The sequence below is a fragment of the Condylostylus longicornis genome, unplaced genomic scaffold (genome assembly GCF_029603195.1).
Source record: "Condylostylus longicornis isolate FDR11 unplaced genomic scaffold, ASM2960319v2 ptg000055l, whole genome shotgun sequence".
In the NCBI taxonomy this organism is placed as follows: Eukaryota; Metazoa; Arthropoda; class Insecta; order Diptera; family Dolichopodidae; genus Condylostylus; species Condylostylus longicornis.
In genome coordinates this window covers 140,040-157,744 of record NW_026578024.1, presented here as the reverse complement: position 1 = coordinate 157,744, position 17,705 = coordinate 140,040, and the positions used below count along the sequence as shown (strand labels likewise).

Sequence of the window (17,705 nt, the reverse complement as noted above, 5' to 3'; positions counted from 1 at the left end):
TGAGTCAGAAAATATAACACTTGAAAATTTCTGCGAAGAACAAAAAGTTTTCTGCGAAAAAAATATTTTATATGTTACGTTTTGAAAATATTTTATGACGTTTTTTAATAGTTAATACTAAAAAAACTCGTGATTTATAACATTCACAACTTACATATTTAATAAGCATGTACAATTTCCTGAATTGCAAAAAATAAAAATTGTAGCAGTTTTAGTCGAAATAATAATCAATGATTGCAATTTACAATCACAAAGATTTTAAGTGTCACAGGAAGAAAACCACTACAGTTTTCAATATTATGTTATAATCTTTATGTTTAATAGTTACTATTACCACAGATATTGAAAAATATTTTTGATGAAATTTTATATGTGGGTTTACTTCGGCTATGTAAAAAATTTCGAAGCCTCTGCGAGTATTAGGACCTTTCTACAGTCATCTTATTATTACAGTCACTTTCTACAGTGAAAATTTGTTGTTAAAATAGTTTTGAGATGGGTCTACAAAATGAATTATTAACAAAATCATAAAATGCGATTTTATATACGTAGTACTATAAAAAAATCTGATGTGATCAGCATACATAACCGATCACAATGTGTTTTCTGTTAAACAATTTTTCCTACTTTAAGGACGGTAGTAAGCTTTCAGTTAACATACCAAGAAAAATCCAATATCGGCTCTTCGTAGAATTTCAATTTTTTCCATCCGAATTCCCTGAAAATAGAACTGAAATATTAAATTTCAGGATATTCTCCCAATTAGTTTCGCAGATACGAAAAAAATGCCCAATAGGCTCATATTTCGGTTTCTGAGCCCTGATATACCAAAAAACATTCCGATTTAATTTTTTTAACACGCTGAATTTAGATATTAAGTTTTAAAAAAATTAGCTGATTATTTCAATTTATTTGAGCATTGATTATTAAATATTAAGTTTTAAAAAAATTAGCTGATTATTTCAATTTATTTGAGCAAAAATATAAATTCAGCCCGTATTGCTGATTTCTCTTATTAAACGAACTTTTATAAAACCTTTAATAAAGTTAATATGTTGAATAATTCCTTAAATATGATAAAAAATGTGAATTTGGCCCTTAAAAAGATGCGGTTCCCAAAGCTTGATATATTCCATAAGTTTATAAATCCGTTACATAGCCGCAGTAAACTCACATAACAAATTTCATCAAAATCAGCCGAACGTGAGATACACGAGTGTACACCCAGACCGACTCTTTTATGAAAATAGTATTTATGTAACGCGGTTGGTAAATATTTGTTAGTACACTTACTTATAAATTAGAAATTTTTTATGACGCAAACTGTATCCGAAATCACGACAACCACACTTTATAGCTAATTCTTAAATAAATGTATTTCGCTCCCCTTTACTTTTACTTTGAATATAATTCAAAACAGCTTTAGAAATAAAATGTATTCAAATTAGTTATATTTTTGAACCATTTATGAAAATAATTATCTAGTTAGAATAAAAAAAAAATTGAAAGAACTACAATAATTTCGAAATATATTTTTTAGTCAAATTCAAAATATTTTTTTGAGGAATTGAGAAATGTTTAAAGCACATTACTAATAAGTAGTTTCTTATTTGACGTTTTTATTTAAATACCGTTAAACTTGTGTCCATCAAAAGATATTTTGTTCAGCTACATTTTATTTTGAAAAAACACAAAAGGACTTTTACTAAAAGAGCTGTTTATATACCTTTATTACAACATTCATTTATTCAGTGTATCTATCAAAATCTACAAACGCTTCAAATTCATACTTTTTTGTTATCTCATTTGAAACTAATTCGACAAAAATTTTTGATATTATTAAAAACAGAATATATAAATCGAAAATTTATACATACATTAATAAATATGGGAGCATCGTATTTATGTACTGAAATCGCAGAAACTATGATATTTATAACTTAATATCAACACTGACAATAATGGTATGGTGATTTGCCTGGAACAGGAGATCTAGATTTTTCTTTTTTTTTTCTTAATGAGCCAGACCATCTTTCCGTCACAGTAGCCACTATAATCGATCATTAACATTTTATGTAAAACTTTTATTCTTATGAGATTTATGTGCCGACTTAAAGTTTCAATTGCAACAATTTTTAGTTTTGGGATAAAAATATATTAAAAAATTTTATTTCGACTGTTAAAGTTTTGGAAACTTTAAAGAACTTTTTTTTACCACAATTTGCTTTGCGTTTTCAGTACTTGAAAGATATGTAGATGTAAAAAACAAATTCACTTACAAATATGCTCAACTAACCTTGTTAAAAATGGAAAATTTCTAGCCTTGATAGAGTAGAAGAATACAGTGAATAAATTGAGGTTCGAAATTAAACCTTCACATATCAACAATATAAATACAACATGGTATGTCTTAGTTAAATATATCATTGAATATATTACACCATAATGGAAAAAACATTCTGTCATCTATACAGTTTTTGGTTTAAATTTTCTTCTTTTTACGTAATTTGTTTACTTTTTACTATTTATTTATTTTCAAAAAGTATGGGTGAGGAGATGATAGGAGGTGATGGCACGTACGGTTCAAAAATTATTTTCTGTATAAGACCAATTTCGATATTTGGAATTCTATATTCAGCACCTCATTACTTTTGAATATCCCATCACCTTCAGGCATACATTTAACAAGTTATGGATTATTATTCTACATGCTTAAACTAAAAAAAAGTATTTGTGGTTGCGAAATTATTATTTTGAACATATTCAATTTTTTATTTTAATTTTGAGTTTCTTTGAAGTTAGTTACTCTTGGTTTATATACATGCTTTTTATTTCATTTGACTAATTAAATTTTAATTTAACTGCATGTTAACTGGATTTCGTACTTTTTATATTTATTTAATTTTAATTTTGATAAATATTGTATTTCTTATGAATTCTTCGAATTAATCATTTTGAACATTTAGTTTTGCATGGCATTTGTACATACATACTTATGACACATGTATTGTGCAAATCAAAGTTGATACAGAAAGTGAATGTTGTTTGATATTTGCAAAGTTTTACAAAATGAAGATGTGAAAATACTGCAAATATAAAACAATGTTCACATCTTGTTTAAGGTATTGATAATTTAACAGTAGAGCGTATGTAATCAGTTATAATATTTATGTAAATAAAGTTAATGTTTTAATCCTTTTTAATTTATGTATATACACATATATTAACACTTATTACAATTTAAGTACGTTTTTTACAATTTAAATTGGAGCATAAAATTATTACTTTGTTATTTTAATATTCATCTACTCTGACACCTGTTTTAAATTTATTAATTTTTTTTATGACTTTTTCCCCCTATTTAACAAAAAAAAACGTTTAAAAAAATACAAATTTCTTATGGAAAAGACTTTGTTTTACAAAGTTAAAATTGCTACTACTGGCGATTGAAATTAAAGCCACTGAAGAAGGTGCTGACAGTAAAATATCAATAAATCCACGAGGTGCCAAGATTCAAGCAAATACTCAAGGATTCTTCATCGCGCAAAGTGCGGATGAGGTCAAGAGGTAATATTAGCTCTTAATAATATATAAAAATATATAACAAATTTAAATTATTACTAAATTAAACACTGCCCTGGTTTGTATTAATATCAAACACTGTGTAAAAATACCAATTCTCATTTTCCTCGTAAAAAATTTATAAACTTTATAAGAAAAATTAATTTTCACCGTCCTTTAATGCTTTAAGGTATTTACACAGAAAAATACTTAAAAAGAAATTTATATATACAAATATGTAGTTTAATTTTAATATAAAACAAATATAAAAATATTTTAGTTAATCTGAACCGACTGAATCATGGCCTGCACTGTTTGAGTTTTTGAAATATTAAAAATTAGCTTTCATAGTCGTATGGCAGTTACCCAAACCTGCCCAGCCATTTTATAAAAAGTTCAGGTATATGTCTGACCATAATTGGACACACGACCTTAGTCATGAATAAGTCATGAATCTGACTTTATTATTTTTAAAAATATTTAATATCTACTTAAAATTAATAAAATTAATATTTAAATCTGCAAAAATACGATGATTGACAAAAAAAAACAAAAATTTAATAGAATAGTACTATAGTAAAACTTTTAAAAAATGCAAATAAAACACATTTTCTTTCCGGGAAAATGCATTTTCATCTAATATATTATAATAAAAAAATTGCATAGAGATCTACATATATTGTCTTTTATGGCGAGAAAATTTTCTGCCTTAAAAAAAAGCACAATCAGGCTTAAATACAATCAGGCTGATTTTCTCTCCCTAGTGAAATCTGAATTATAGTAGATTCATTCTTCTTCTGTTGTCTTTGAATTAGAACCTCATTTAATTTAGAATATTTTAAATCCTTGTATCATTTATTTAACGCATTTATTACTTTTAATAAATGCGTTAAATAAATGTTAAAACGATAATAACGAAAAACCTTTTTTACTTTATCTGGTAAAATTATTAAATTAAGTCAATTGCAAATTAATAACAAAAAAAATGAAAATTTCATTTATACTTTTAGAGCCTGGTTTTATTGTAAAGCTTGCCATGAAGATATAAAAGACGAAACTTTAATTAAAAAATGCAAATGTAAAAATTGTAAGTATAATTATGTTTAATTTTTAAGAAATTCTACTATATAACAAATCACGTATAATACAAATTTTAAATAAAATAATTGATTTTTATACCACGTACCTTGCAAACTTGCAAACGAATAATAAAATTCGAGGTTATTTTTATGTTACATAAATATTATGTAGACAATAACTAAACAAAATATTTAAATTAATGAGAAATTCATAAATAATTAAATAAAATTATTAACAAAAAACAGTAAAAAGTAAGTTAATTACAACATGTTATCATATCATTAGCAAACAATTCTAACGAAACTACTATACCGTTATCGAAACTTAAATAGATACATAACATCCTCTTATTTATTTAAGTTAAGTTTTGATTAAGTTCTTAAAAAATTAAAAAAAAGCAAAAGAAAAATAACACTATAAAATACTTTTAAAATATAATATTAGTTTTAAGATTTAATGATATTTTATATATAAGTTTTAAATTAAATTATAAATATTATATTATATTTTATTTACTAATAATGTTTTTTTCATATATATTTTCTTACGATGTACTAAATATTTGTTCTTTTTACTTTATACCAAAACATATAATTTGAATCGAATTAAATTTCTTCGATCGTCTCTTCCAAATTAAAACAAAAAACAATATAAAATATTTATATATAAATGTTAAATGAAAAAAATGCCAAAAATTTATGTATTTCATATTTAATATTATGAACGAAAAATAACAATTTTAAAAATTATGCACAGTGACTGCACAACCGAGGAACAAATTTGGTGATTTAGGTAAAATTCAAACCCCAAAAAAATATATTAAAATAACTTAAAAACAAATGTTTTATTTTTTTCGTTCTTTTACACTGTATTTGTTTTTTAATTTTCTTTATTTTGTCAACTCCTAATTTCTCATGCGATATGTTATATGAACATTTTTATTCTAATAATTTTTCATTTATATTATAATTACATTAATTTTGTCTTTATTTAAAAAGGGAATGTTAACCTTTTCCATTTCAATAAACAAGCTCAATAATTTTGTAGATCAATTATACTACTCCACCTAACATAATAATTATACATTACATAACTAACTGTCAAATTTTATCATGAAAATATCTACTAACAAAAGTTGAATTTAAAATACTTTTAATCTAAACAGACCGAATTCAAAAACTATTAACCTTTTCAAGCCTTGACGTTTAGTCATTTTGATTATATCGTATTAAATTTAGAATTTTAAAATCAATAAAACAAAAATTTTAATCGGTTTCTTTCAAATTATCGTGGACTATGCGAAGTTTTTTAATAAAACTTTTCTTAAAGTTTTTAATATACGAGTATGTACATACATTTTCTTTGCATATTGTTTGTCAGGTTTTAAAGGCTTTACAGATTGCCAATTGAAAAAAATTAATTAAATCAGCGACAAACACCATGCACTTAATTAGCATTGAATCAGCACTAAATTGTAAATATTTTACTTTATTTATGTATATGTATGTCATTTTCAAACCGTTTCAAAGTAATTGCATAAATTGATAAAAAAGTAACACAAATTGAAATTAAAGTTTTTTTATTCTTTTGTTTTAAAACTATGAGGTATTTCTAGATTTCTCTCCCATCATCCACTCTAATCGTAGTATATTACAAACAACCTGATCGGATGTTGAATATGATGGGAGTTGAGTTGTATGGAGTCTCTTTCGCAATTGCGTACAAATATATGTCATTTTTCTTTTTTGAAATGGAAGAAGTTAAAAGTGGTAAAAGTATTTTAATATAGCATTTCATTTTAGTTTATACTTTTCAAAACCGATTACTTACGTTCTAATAACTTTATTTAAATTACAATTTTATATGAAATTTTTAGCGTACTTTATTTTCCTTATAATCACTTATACATACATTTAATGTTAATATATCTATGAAATTGATTCTTAATTTATAATTTTATGAGTTTTTGCATCTTTTGTTCCCTTTTTAAATTAATTTTTATAATAAAAAAAGTTTTCATTGGATATAACCGCACATTTTTCGTAATATTTATTAATTCACTAAGATGTATATTTTTTTTGTCAACTAATAATAAATCGGGCAGATAATTGTACTATGTTTAATTTTTTACGTTTATTTTACTTATTTCTTCAAGTTTTGTTTTATTGTTAAAATATGTATATTGTTACTAAGAAACTGTTGCTTACCTAAACAAAATTTTAATATGCTTTAAGTTATTAAGAAATAAATCAAAGAGTTTTGCGCAGTTTCTGTGTCTACTTATTTATTAATCCTTTTCCAAACGCATTTTTTGAAATTTTGAAAAAAATAATACATTCTAGGCAAAGTGTAGAAAAAAGTGCCATACGATAATCGCCTTTACTTCCAAAGTACAGTATAAATTTTTTTTTAAACTAACCCAAAAAAACAACTAGCATAGCCGAAAAAATTATTTTCCTTTTTCAAATTCATTTTTGTATGCGATATAAGCATAATCGCTTTTACAGTACAAAATTATCTACTTAAAAGAATTTTCCAAAAACAAGAAAAATACCCAACAAATTTTTTTTTTTAGATGTATGAAGAAAAACTCCCTTTTCTTTGGAATAAAATACTTTTATTTTTGTTAATATATTTCTAATTATACTTTTGTTAATAGTGTGCTACATATGCACTTTATCAAAGCATATTATCAAAGATGCACTTTATCAAAGAAATTTTTTTTTTACCAAACAAACATTTTTCGAACATTTTCGATTTTGGTGAAAACAAAAAACATCTTGACATGTTGTGCTTATTCATTTTCTAGAGAAATGCACTTCTCCGTAGTAGCGAAGCGTGCTTAAACTATTTCTAGATTTATTTAATTAAACCTCTGTCTGCCGGTCTGTCTGCTAGTCTGACGATTTGTTTGCTTGTCTGTTTGCAATTAGTTGCAGATCTCTATCTTGACTCAATTTTGTCTGAACCGGTTTTCACGAAAAATTATATCTGAGTTTACCTTGGTTATATCAGTTTTTGATCAACTTTTGTGTTATGTCAAGTTTCGGGAGCTAGATCTTTACTACCGGCCGATTTTATATTATTGGTCATTTTTAGAAAATATTCAACAGATCAAATTGTAATTTTAAAAGTAAATTTTGTCTGATAAAACCTAGCTTTTCAAGAATATCAAGTGTGAGCAACAGGACTTTTATACTTTAAGCCAAAATTACATTTTTACTTATATAAGGAAAAATAATCAACCAATTTCCTTCAAGTATAGTATTTGAATTTATACTATTAAAAAAATGAACTCATCAATTTTTAAAGAATATCAGATTTGGAAACCTAAATTTAACATTCTTTATCATATCTAAGAAACTAATTTATAGAATTTCTTGAAATGTAGTACATATGATCAGTTTGCTCCTGGAATTAATGTGGAAATTTTTCAGGTAATTCGGATGGTATGAAAGTATGAAAGTACAAAGGTACTAAAATATGAAAAAAGTGTCCAATGAACATTATTATAATCTTGTTAAACGTTTTCGCCAAAACAGAAAATAAACTTTGCGATAAGTTATATGCTGATCACATCAGATTTTTTTATTTAGATATTGTGAATCTTATTTCTAATAGATCAAGACACAAAAAGAGATCCTTTTGAATTAAGTTACGGTAGTCAAAACTGCTTTAAAACTTTTTATACTGTTTTGGATGTAAGCGAAACTATTCATGCAAATAAATATTTTTAAATAATAGTAAATTGTATACATATTATGTACATTGTTTCAAAGCCTTATCGTTAAATTACATATAGTAAAAGTTGATGATAATACTCGTAGTTCTCCATACACAAGCATTTACTTCATAAGAAATACCACTAGATCTTTGACTTATATTTATTTGAAAAGTACTTTTAATTTATTTTTAAATTTATAAGCTTACTTAACTTAAGACAAAAATGAAGAAGAAATTCTGCCGCTTGCAGGTAATTTATTTCAATTACTTCCTAGCATAAATTCTTTGCAGTAACCATGAAGTAGATCTTATTAAAAATGTTTGTTCTTATATTACTCAAAAAATGCGTTTTTCGATACCAAGTTGATTAACAAAAACATTTTTTTTTATTAAATTTTATTTCAAAATTTCAAAATTTTAATTATATACATACATACATATAATTTTATTCGTTTTTTAATATAACATAAATATTTTTTTCTACTTATTTATCGCCTTTGGACTGATTTTTAAGAAAAGTGCGCTATAATTTTTTTTCAAGCCATATTTTTTCTATATAGTAGTTTAAATTACAATAACAATTACTAAATAAACAATATAATAAATAAATTGAAAATTTATTTGACACTATATAAGAAGAACTAATTTTTAACTACAACATTAAAAAACGTTTTAATTTTACATTTAAGCTGAACTTGTCTGCAAAGGTTTATTATTAGAACTCCTACTATCTATATACATATATTATATATTCTTATATTTAATAAATATATCATAACAAAACGTAAAAATAACAGTTTTTCAACTTTGATTAATGTTTTCTTAGTTATTTTTTTATACAATGATATTACAAAATAATATTTTCTAATTATACCAACAATTTCTTCTCCACATGGGTTCCATTAAAAATGAAAAAGCTTTCAGAAAATCATTTATAATAGAATAAGCAATTTCGTAAAAACTCTATAAAAAGAAAATTTATAAATTACGGCAACGCGCATTTAAAAGTTGATGTTTTTTATGTGGAACGTGATTATTTCTGCTGGACTCTAGATTCTAGATTTTTGAACAAATTTTTTGTTGTGTTTACAATTGGTAAGAACGTTTTCTAAAAGCATTTTCGTTTTTATTCTGTATATATGTTTGGACGGGATGCATTTTCATCATTTAAGTATTGCAAAGTGTTATTTCCAAATTTATCAAGAAAAAAAAATACTTTTAAATTAATTTAAAAGTATATATGCCAAATATAGCTTTTTGCAAAGTAAATTCAATTTTAAAATTAAATAATTACAATTAAATTAATTAAAAGTGAATTATAATTCCTTTAAAGAAAAGTGTAAATTATTTTGGTAGCAATACACGTACAATGGCACGTTAAGATTAAATTTACTTTCATTAAAAAGCATTATCCAGCCATGTTAATAAAATGTATGAAGCCTTTTATTATAAATTTATTATACGTATACGTATACCATATAACTGTTATTTGTAAACTCATTTTGTCATCATGTACATTGAGGCTTATTTAATTTAATGTTTTCATTCAGTTGACACACTTAACTGTTTATATAGTATCGATTATGTGTTTATATTATGAAACCGAATATGTACAAATGTGACGTTATTGTTTTGAATTTTGGAAAATTAATTGAAAACTGATTTTTAAAACAATTAAATTAATTTTTTTAAGTTTTTTTTTTAATTCCAGAATTATGAACATTAAAATTAAATAGCCCTTTTCAATATATATATATTATATACCTGCTATATATTCTATATAATTAGTAACAAAACTTTACTTCAAATTTGTGTTAAAGTATATAGTACATTACGTGTTTTAACAAAAAAAATCTTCAATTAATTGTTTTTCAAACATAGTACTATCCCTCTAATAATATTATTGCACCTTAAGATTTCTTATAAAAAGAATTTAATTTTTAGTGAAAATTTTTCAAAAAAATTTACTTAAAATAAAGCAATTATTTGAAACAATTTTGAAATTTATTCAATTATTAAAATTTAAATAAGGTTCGACAGTTTTTATTGAAACTTATGCTTGACAATAATGTTACGTGTATTTTGTGTGGATTTTTAAAATTATGGAATATTACTTACGTTCATTTTAAAGGAATATAACACTCCAAACTACACCAAAGAGTATAGTTTGTAGATGAAACTTTTATTTGTATGGAAATCTTTTTATACAGCAGTAAAGCGGAATCTACAATTTTAAATACTTTTATTTTCTATATGAAAATATTAAGTTGTTCACTAGAAAAAATATACGTAACAACCCGGTATACCCTATGTATAGGTCGTTGTAGTTTAAAATGTCAGACGCCTAGAGTTTTATATACTACGTATTTCAAGTGCTGTATACCTTTAATAGAACGTATAAAACTTACGCATACTTAATTTTAAGTAAATTTTATATAGTATATGTATGTATATGTATTTATGCATATACGTATAATTAAATTACGTTTACGTATGCATGCATACAGTATTAATGTTTGACATTATTATACTATTAACATATCAAATAGCGCCAACAAGTGCATGATTTATGCACATTTCACTTAAAAATAATGCAGAGTCATTTATGTATTAAATTATATTTAACGTTAAATATTTTAATATGATATATTATGTAGTTGTTTAGAAATTATAAATTGCATAAAATTTAACATATATTTATACGGTAAGATTTCTAAGCAATTCTTTAAAATAATTTCTAAAACTAATATTGTAGGTTTTTTTGAATTTCTTCTATTTATTATAATTTTTTTTACTTTCAAATTATATCTTTTCTTCATATAACACAATACTTCATTATTTTCATTCAATTCGAATTCAATATCAAACTTAAGAATAACATTAATTATGTAAAAAGAATAAATAATATATAAATGGTATATCATTTTAAACCTTAACAAGAATTAACATGACGAAACAGACGAAAATACTTGTTCTAGTAATAGAATAACTTTGCGTTTTTTTTAAAAGGCCGCAAATAGAGGCGGGTTTCTCTTTTATTCATGTTACTTCTTACCCGTATTGAACTTATATCATTTATTAAATAATAATGTTTCGTTATAAATTAGAGTAATTATAGGATACGTAAAATATAACAGAAAGAGCTGATAGATAAAATACCCTGGGTATTTATAAAAAAAAAACGTTTTTGAATTTTGCTTATAAAATGAAATGGTTAACAAAAGATTTTAGCAATGTGTTACGAGTGTGTGTAATCTAAAGATTTAAGTGCTTACTTATTTTCATATTATGCAAAGCAGTATGTTGATGACACGAAAATGCTTGTCCGATCAACAATACTTGACTACCCCTAATTGTTAAATGCAACAAAGTCGCTTTTAAAAATGCGTTACTTTATAAACTATATAATTGTAATTTTTTTAATTCTAAATTATGTTTTGATTTTTGCCTTTATAATCAATAAGAGTATACCGAACTATTAATAATTTGTATCTGAATATTTTAGATCAAGTCTCTTAATAATTTGTATCTGAATATTTTAAATCAAAAGCAGCTTAAATAAATATTTCTAAAACAATTGTCAAAAGTAGCAAATAACGATTTCATTGTAAATATTGGTCATCACAATTTGTAAAATTTTAATTTCTTTGAAATTTTATATATACAATTTATTTAATTCATACGTAAATATATGTACATACATATATATAATTTCAACAATTTACATTTTGTACCAACAATTTTATTGTGAAAAGTTAGAAAAATTATAAAAATATGTACAACTTATACAATATTTTCAAAAAAAAATATACAACATAAATTTAGTAAGTGATAAGATGCACTTATGTATATTTGACAACATTCAACTCCCAAAAGGTAATCATCATTTTATCCAAGGTCTAATAATTTACTAAATAAATTGATCTTTGTAAGAAGAAAATATAATTGAGGAGCATTGAATTACAGTTCAAAATACAAGTTAGTGTAGAACGCAATAAATTTTTTTACGCTTACCTAATTTTAATATTATGTAATTCGAAAAGTACTGAATTGAAAAATTTAAAAAATTTCAATAAAAACCGTTTAATTATACCAAACTACAGAATTTTTGAAATTGTGAATCCTTTACTACATTTATGAAATACGATTTCGTAGAAGTTTCATTTTTTACAGCATTTCCACAAAGTTGTATGAAAATACAGCTGTAGAAAACTTAAATTTTTGTCGATATTTTCGCCAAATGCATGCATGTAAAAATACCTAAACTATTTTCAAAAGAGAATTTCAAAATACTGCACACGTGCATAAATATTTCTTTTACCATAAAAATAAATTTTTTAACTATATTGTTAATATGTTTCCCTTTCGAATGCATAATTGAAACATTTGAATTATAAAATTTAAAAAAAAAAACAATTTTTGAACAATTGAAAACAACTTGTCAAACAATTCAGCTATTTTATGCATTAATAAAATTTATGTTTTACACGTAGAAATATTTTTTGCAGTATAAAATGAAAACATAATTTAAAAATATTAGATATTATTATAACAAATTTGTTTTACAAACTTTTTTAGTGTTTACTATAAATATTCAGAACTGTAATACTTCGTTGATTTTAATGAAGCTAGATGATACGACACAAATGACAATTCCATTTTTTGAATTGCAATTTTTTTTTGAATCATACAAAACTTTTATAATATATGAGAGTTAAGATAATTTTTGGGAATTTTATTAAAATATCTATTAATTAATGAAATAAATGATTTTATTTAGGTATGAATAAGAGAAAAAAATATTGAAAAATAAAAATACTAAATGCGACTTTCAGATGTTGGAATGATTTTAATGGAAACAGGAATGGTTAAACAAGGCATGAATGCAACAACCATACAAAATAGTATCATTGATGGTACGAATTTCTTAAAAAAAAAAAACAAGAAACTTAATTGCAAATTAGTAAACATTCACTTTTTAAATAGTTTTTTAAATTGTTGAAAAATATAACTACATTATCATTTAAAGTGGCTAAGCTTTTGCTTAAAATTAAATTAATTTTAAAATAGATTTATTAAATTTTACTTTATATTCAAAATAATATTTCAAATTTACAATTTCAAATTTGCTTAGATAATACGTTTGATAAATTTGTAATAAAATTACTTAATTCCGATTTTTCAAATTTGTTGAGATGTTTTTCAAATATTGTGTTTTTTTATCTACATACATATGTATATGTATAATTTTTAATATTTTATTTGATTTCAAACGGTATAATATATGTATATAAAATAAGTAATGTGACCGCCATATGTGGTTTCACATAATTTTACATAAAAATATGTTACGGATATGAGTCAAAATTTCATTTTTTTTTTCTCCACGGGGACCGAGATCCTTAGGCCCCCCTAACATCGACCCATATGATCTTTTGTGATTTCCATCCCCCCTATATTAGCTCTATTCCTAGGCCCCTGAGAAACCGCAGTATGGCAGCCATATCAAGCTGCGGGATCCTCCTCGGGGCCACAAAGCCTCCCCCCGAAGCATCTCAGTCGCAGGCGAGCAACCGCCTCGCATTCACACAGTAAGTGCTCCATGGTTTCGTCCTCTTCCAGGCATAAACGGCAGACCTCATCCGCCACCCTGCCCATCCTTTTCAGGTGGACCCTCGAGAGGCAGTGTCCAGTGAGAACCCCCACTAATGTCCTCAAATTTGGGCGACTGAGCATGGTCAGACCCAGTCCCCCCAATCCAAGGGGACGCATAAATTTCTTAGAGTGCGACAGACCCAGGCAGCTATCCCAGTGTTCAACTCTGCTCCGGCCGCCGCTATTTTGTGAGAATCAATGGGCAGCGTCCGAGGTCCCTTGATATGGTTACGTCCTCACCGTACACATCCACGCCCATCCTTTCATTGGTTTTGGACCCTTCCGCATAGAGGACCACGCCCCAGGGTCAAGTTGTGGTCCACCTCCCCCATCCCAGATCCGCCTTTCAGCTAGATCCACAACGTATGGCCTCACTATGTTTCTCTCACTCAGACCAAATTCCAAGGTCATCCCCATGTCATGTAGGCCACCGACCTCCGCAGTGATGCTTAGATGGCCCCTAAGATCACCCGGTTTTGGCTCCCTGTATTACCTTATCCGCAGTGCCCCTTTCATTGCCTCCCCCTTTAGGTGAAGATGAAGCGGGGCCAAGCCCAGGAGAGCCTGCATCGAGGTCGTTGAGCACGTTCTCATGGCACGCGTTATGCCAAGACATGCGAGGAGCTGCAATCGAGTGAGAACAGCCCGCGCCGACGCCTGCTAAGCCTTCTGCCACCATATGACAGAAGAATAAGTTACTATTGGTCGAACAATTGTAGTGTAGGTCCAGTAGACCATTTTAGGTCTAAAACCTCACGTTTTTCCATATAGTCTCGTCGAAGCCCATAGAGCCCGGGGGGCCCTAACTATGACTCCATCAAGATGAGGCACCCAGTCAAAATATGCTACTAATTTAAAATAAAAATTATAAGTATAATAAATATGTATATTTTTACGCTTACTACAAGTATAAAAATATTTAATAATTATACAATACATTATTAAAGAAAAATATTAAATACTAAAGAAAACGCTATTGTAGTTTATTTTCAGGGAGTGTAAAGCATATAATTTAACATGCTCAAATTTTGCTAATAAATGTTTTAAAAGCTTAACATTACTATCATTCTTCATAAAAAATAATATTTTTACATATTTTGCTATGAGTCTATATTTATTGCAATCGTCTAATTGCTGCTTACTTAAAAATGTATATTAGTATGAATTCACATTTTTTATGAATTATTATCAAATGTATATTTATTAAGGAATAACTATTAATTATGTTTAAAGTCAGTAATAAAACTTGTGAAAGTTAATTAATTTCAGCTAATTTTATTTTTTGAATTTTTTTTTATATGCATTTTTTGAATTTTAATATTTTTGATTTTTGTGAACTTCTCTATTTGTTTTAAGTCAATAGCCATGAATTTTAATAATGTTAAAAAAATGAATAAGACAATTTTACGCCCAGGGTATTAAGTTGCATATAATAAAAAGTTTTTAAATATGTAAGAGAAATTATATACATACATATATTTATAGTTTAAAAAATTTTTAACTAATGAGATACTCGTATACAGCTAAAGACTTTAATAGTATAATTTAAAATTGAGTAAAATTGATACGAAACTAAAATTGATATGCGTTAAATAAATATGACAAATAAAACTTTCTATACACATACTTTTGAAATAATTCTAATTACTTTTAACAGAGTCTAAAATTAAAGCCTAAAATAAATATTGGAAATGTTTCTGTTTTACAGCACTTAACATTGAGTAACGTTTTACAATAACTATGAAATCAAGTAAATTTCCCTTGTTCATAATTAATACGATTTATTTATCAAATAGATTTGTCATATTTATTTTAATAAAAAGTATATTGAAAAATTAATAAGTAAAATAAACAATAATCTAATTTTTAAATCAAAGTTGAAATTACTTTGTTTTACTTCATCTTTATTTTGTTCTCTCATAACTATTCAGCGTTTAAACAACTCACATATTTATTCTTAGTTATTGTTAACGCTTTTGATTATAATTATTGCTTCAGCGAAAAAGTATACATTCAGTGTTAAGGACAATGTTATTAACTATTTACTGTGTTTCTTTACATGCAGTTTTATGCAGTACATGTATTTACTTACATTACAGTATATTTATTTAAAACTGAAATGCTGGAATTCTTAAATAAAAATGGAGAAAAACTAAAATACTAGTTTTGAAACTAACACGCCAAATAAGGTTTTTTTGGAAATTTTAAGCAACATCGCATTTTAGTTTGTGCAACTGCGACAACTTATTCGAAATATCAATATAATAAATATTCGAAATAATAAATATCAATAAATATTCGAATGACGACATTAAAGACCAGCTAGATCACTTTTTTTTATAATTGTTATAATTAACAATTTTTTATAATTGTATTTCAAATTTTAAGTTTAAATAAATTCTTTAACAAAATTCACTTTTATAATTCATAAAAAATTAATAATTAAAATTGTAATAATAATTAAAATTGTTCCTACAGGTTAGATTAATAATTAAAACTTTAATTAAGCATTGTCAAAAATAAAAAAGTTCTTTTTAAAAATAGCTTGACTTACGATTTTTAAAAACTTTTTACTTAACAAACATGCAAAAAAGTTAATTAAGTTTCATTTAAGCTTACTGCAATTCGAAAAAGATCCTATATTAGTAGCTTTAAATTATTAAAAAAAAAAATTTCCCCGGCAAACAAAAATTACAGTATTTTATTTTTAATTATGACCAGCATTGTAGTGAATTACATAGGAGCAATTTTGGACAACTTTTTATTATAAATTAACTCTATGGAAAATAAATAATTGTTTAACATAATAATTAATATACAATTTCACTATTAATAACGCAAAGTATAATTAACAATTTTTAAGGTGGTCACTAATAAGCATTTATTCTTATGCTATACAACTTTTTTGGGACTCAAATGTTCATTGATGTAAAATCAATTGTGCTTATATACTAATTTTTTTTATTAATATGAAAAGGTAATCTTGTCTTCCAAATTAATCATATGTTATATGTTAAAATGTCAATTAATCATATGTTATATGTTAAAAAAACGTTAAAAAAGTGAAACTCTTATTGACAAAGTTAATGTTAAATACTAAAAACAAACTAGTTTTTAAAATAACAAAGAAGCAAATTTGGAAGTATGTACTACCAGTTATCCTGTTTGCTCTTTTCACTAAAGACTAATAATACCTATTACATATTTATATATACATAATGTGTAGTACATATAATAATAAAATAGCAATGAAATTTTTCTTTTACTTATTTTTTTCTAATTGCCTTTACCTTCACATTATATTTTAATTTATATCTTTTACGACCCTAAATTTGTTTTTTAATTATTATATCGTGACAACACAGTGGCAACCTTCAGGAAAGGCGTCCGTGCCGTTCAATTGGTAGGACGTGCAAGTACGTATATATATATATAAATATTTTAAATTTATTAAAATTTTTATTTTGTCTTAATTGGTTTCTTTTTGTTTTTAAAAAAATGCAAATCGTTCAACATTGCAACTAGTAATATAAAAAAAAATTATTTTTATTTTGTTCATATTATAACCATTATTAAAAAACACTGTAACATTACAAATACCTAAAAAATGTTCAATAACAACTACTAAAACAAAATTTTTACTTAAAAGTTTCAAACAATATTTTATACTTCCACAAATACATGCA

At 25.1% G+C, this 17,705-nt stretch overlaps 1 protein-coding gene across 37 annotated transcripts in view; it reads left to right on the top strand.

The window, feature by feature from the left end:
• LOC129611797 (calcium-activated potassium channel slowpoke) overlaps nt 1-17,705 on the top strand; it is a 123,670-nt gene that overhangs the window by 86,018 nt on the left and 19,947 nt on the right. For 10 of the 37 annotated variants that reach the window (XM_055525109.1, XM_055525114.1, XM_055525120.1 and 7 more), the window contains exons 14-17: nt 3,409-3,567; nt 4,572-4,648; nt 13,200-13,280; nt 17,385-17,435. In XM_055525109.1, coding sequence (XP_055381084.1) covers nt 3,409-3,567; nt 4,572-4,648; nt 13,200-13,280; nt 17,385-17,435 — 368 coding nt within the window. Of the gene's footprint in view, nt 1-3,408; nt 3,568-4,571; nt 4,649-5,397; nt 5,434-13,199; nt 13,281-17,384; nt 17,436-17,705 lie in introns of all 37 variants that reach the window. The other 27 variants (XM_055525142.1, XM_055525140.1, XM_055525141.1 and 24 more) reach the window with 5 other exon arrangements.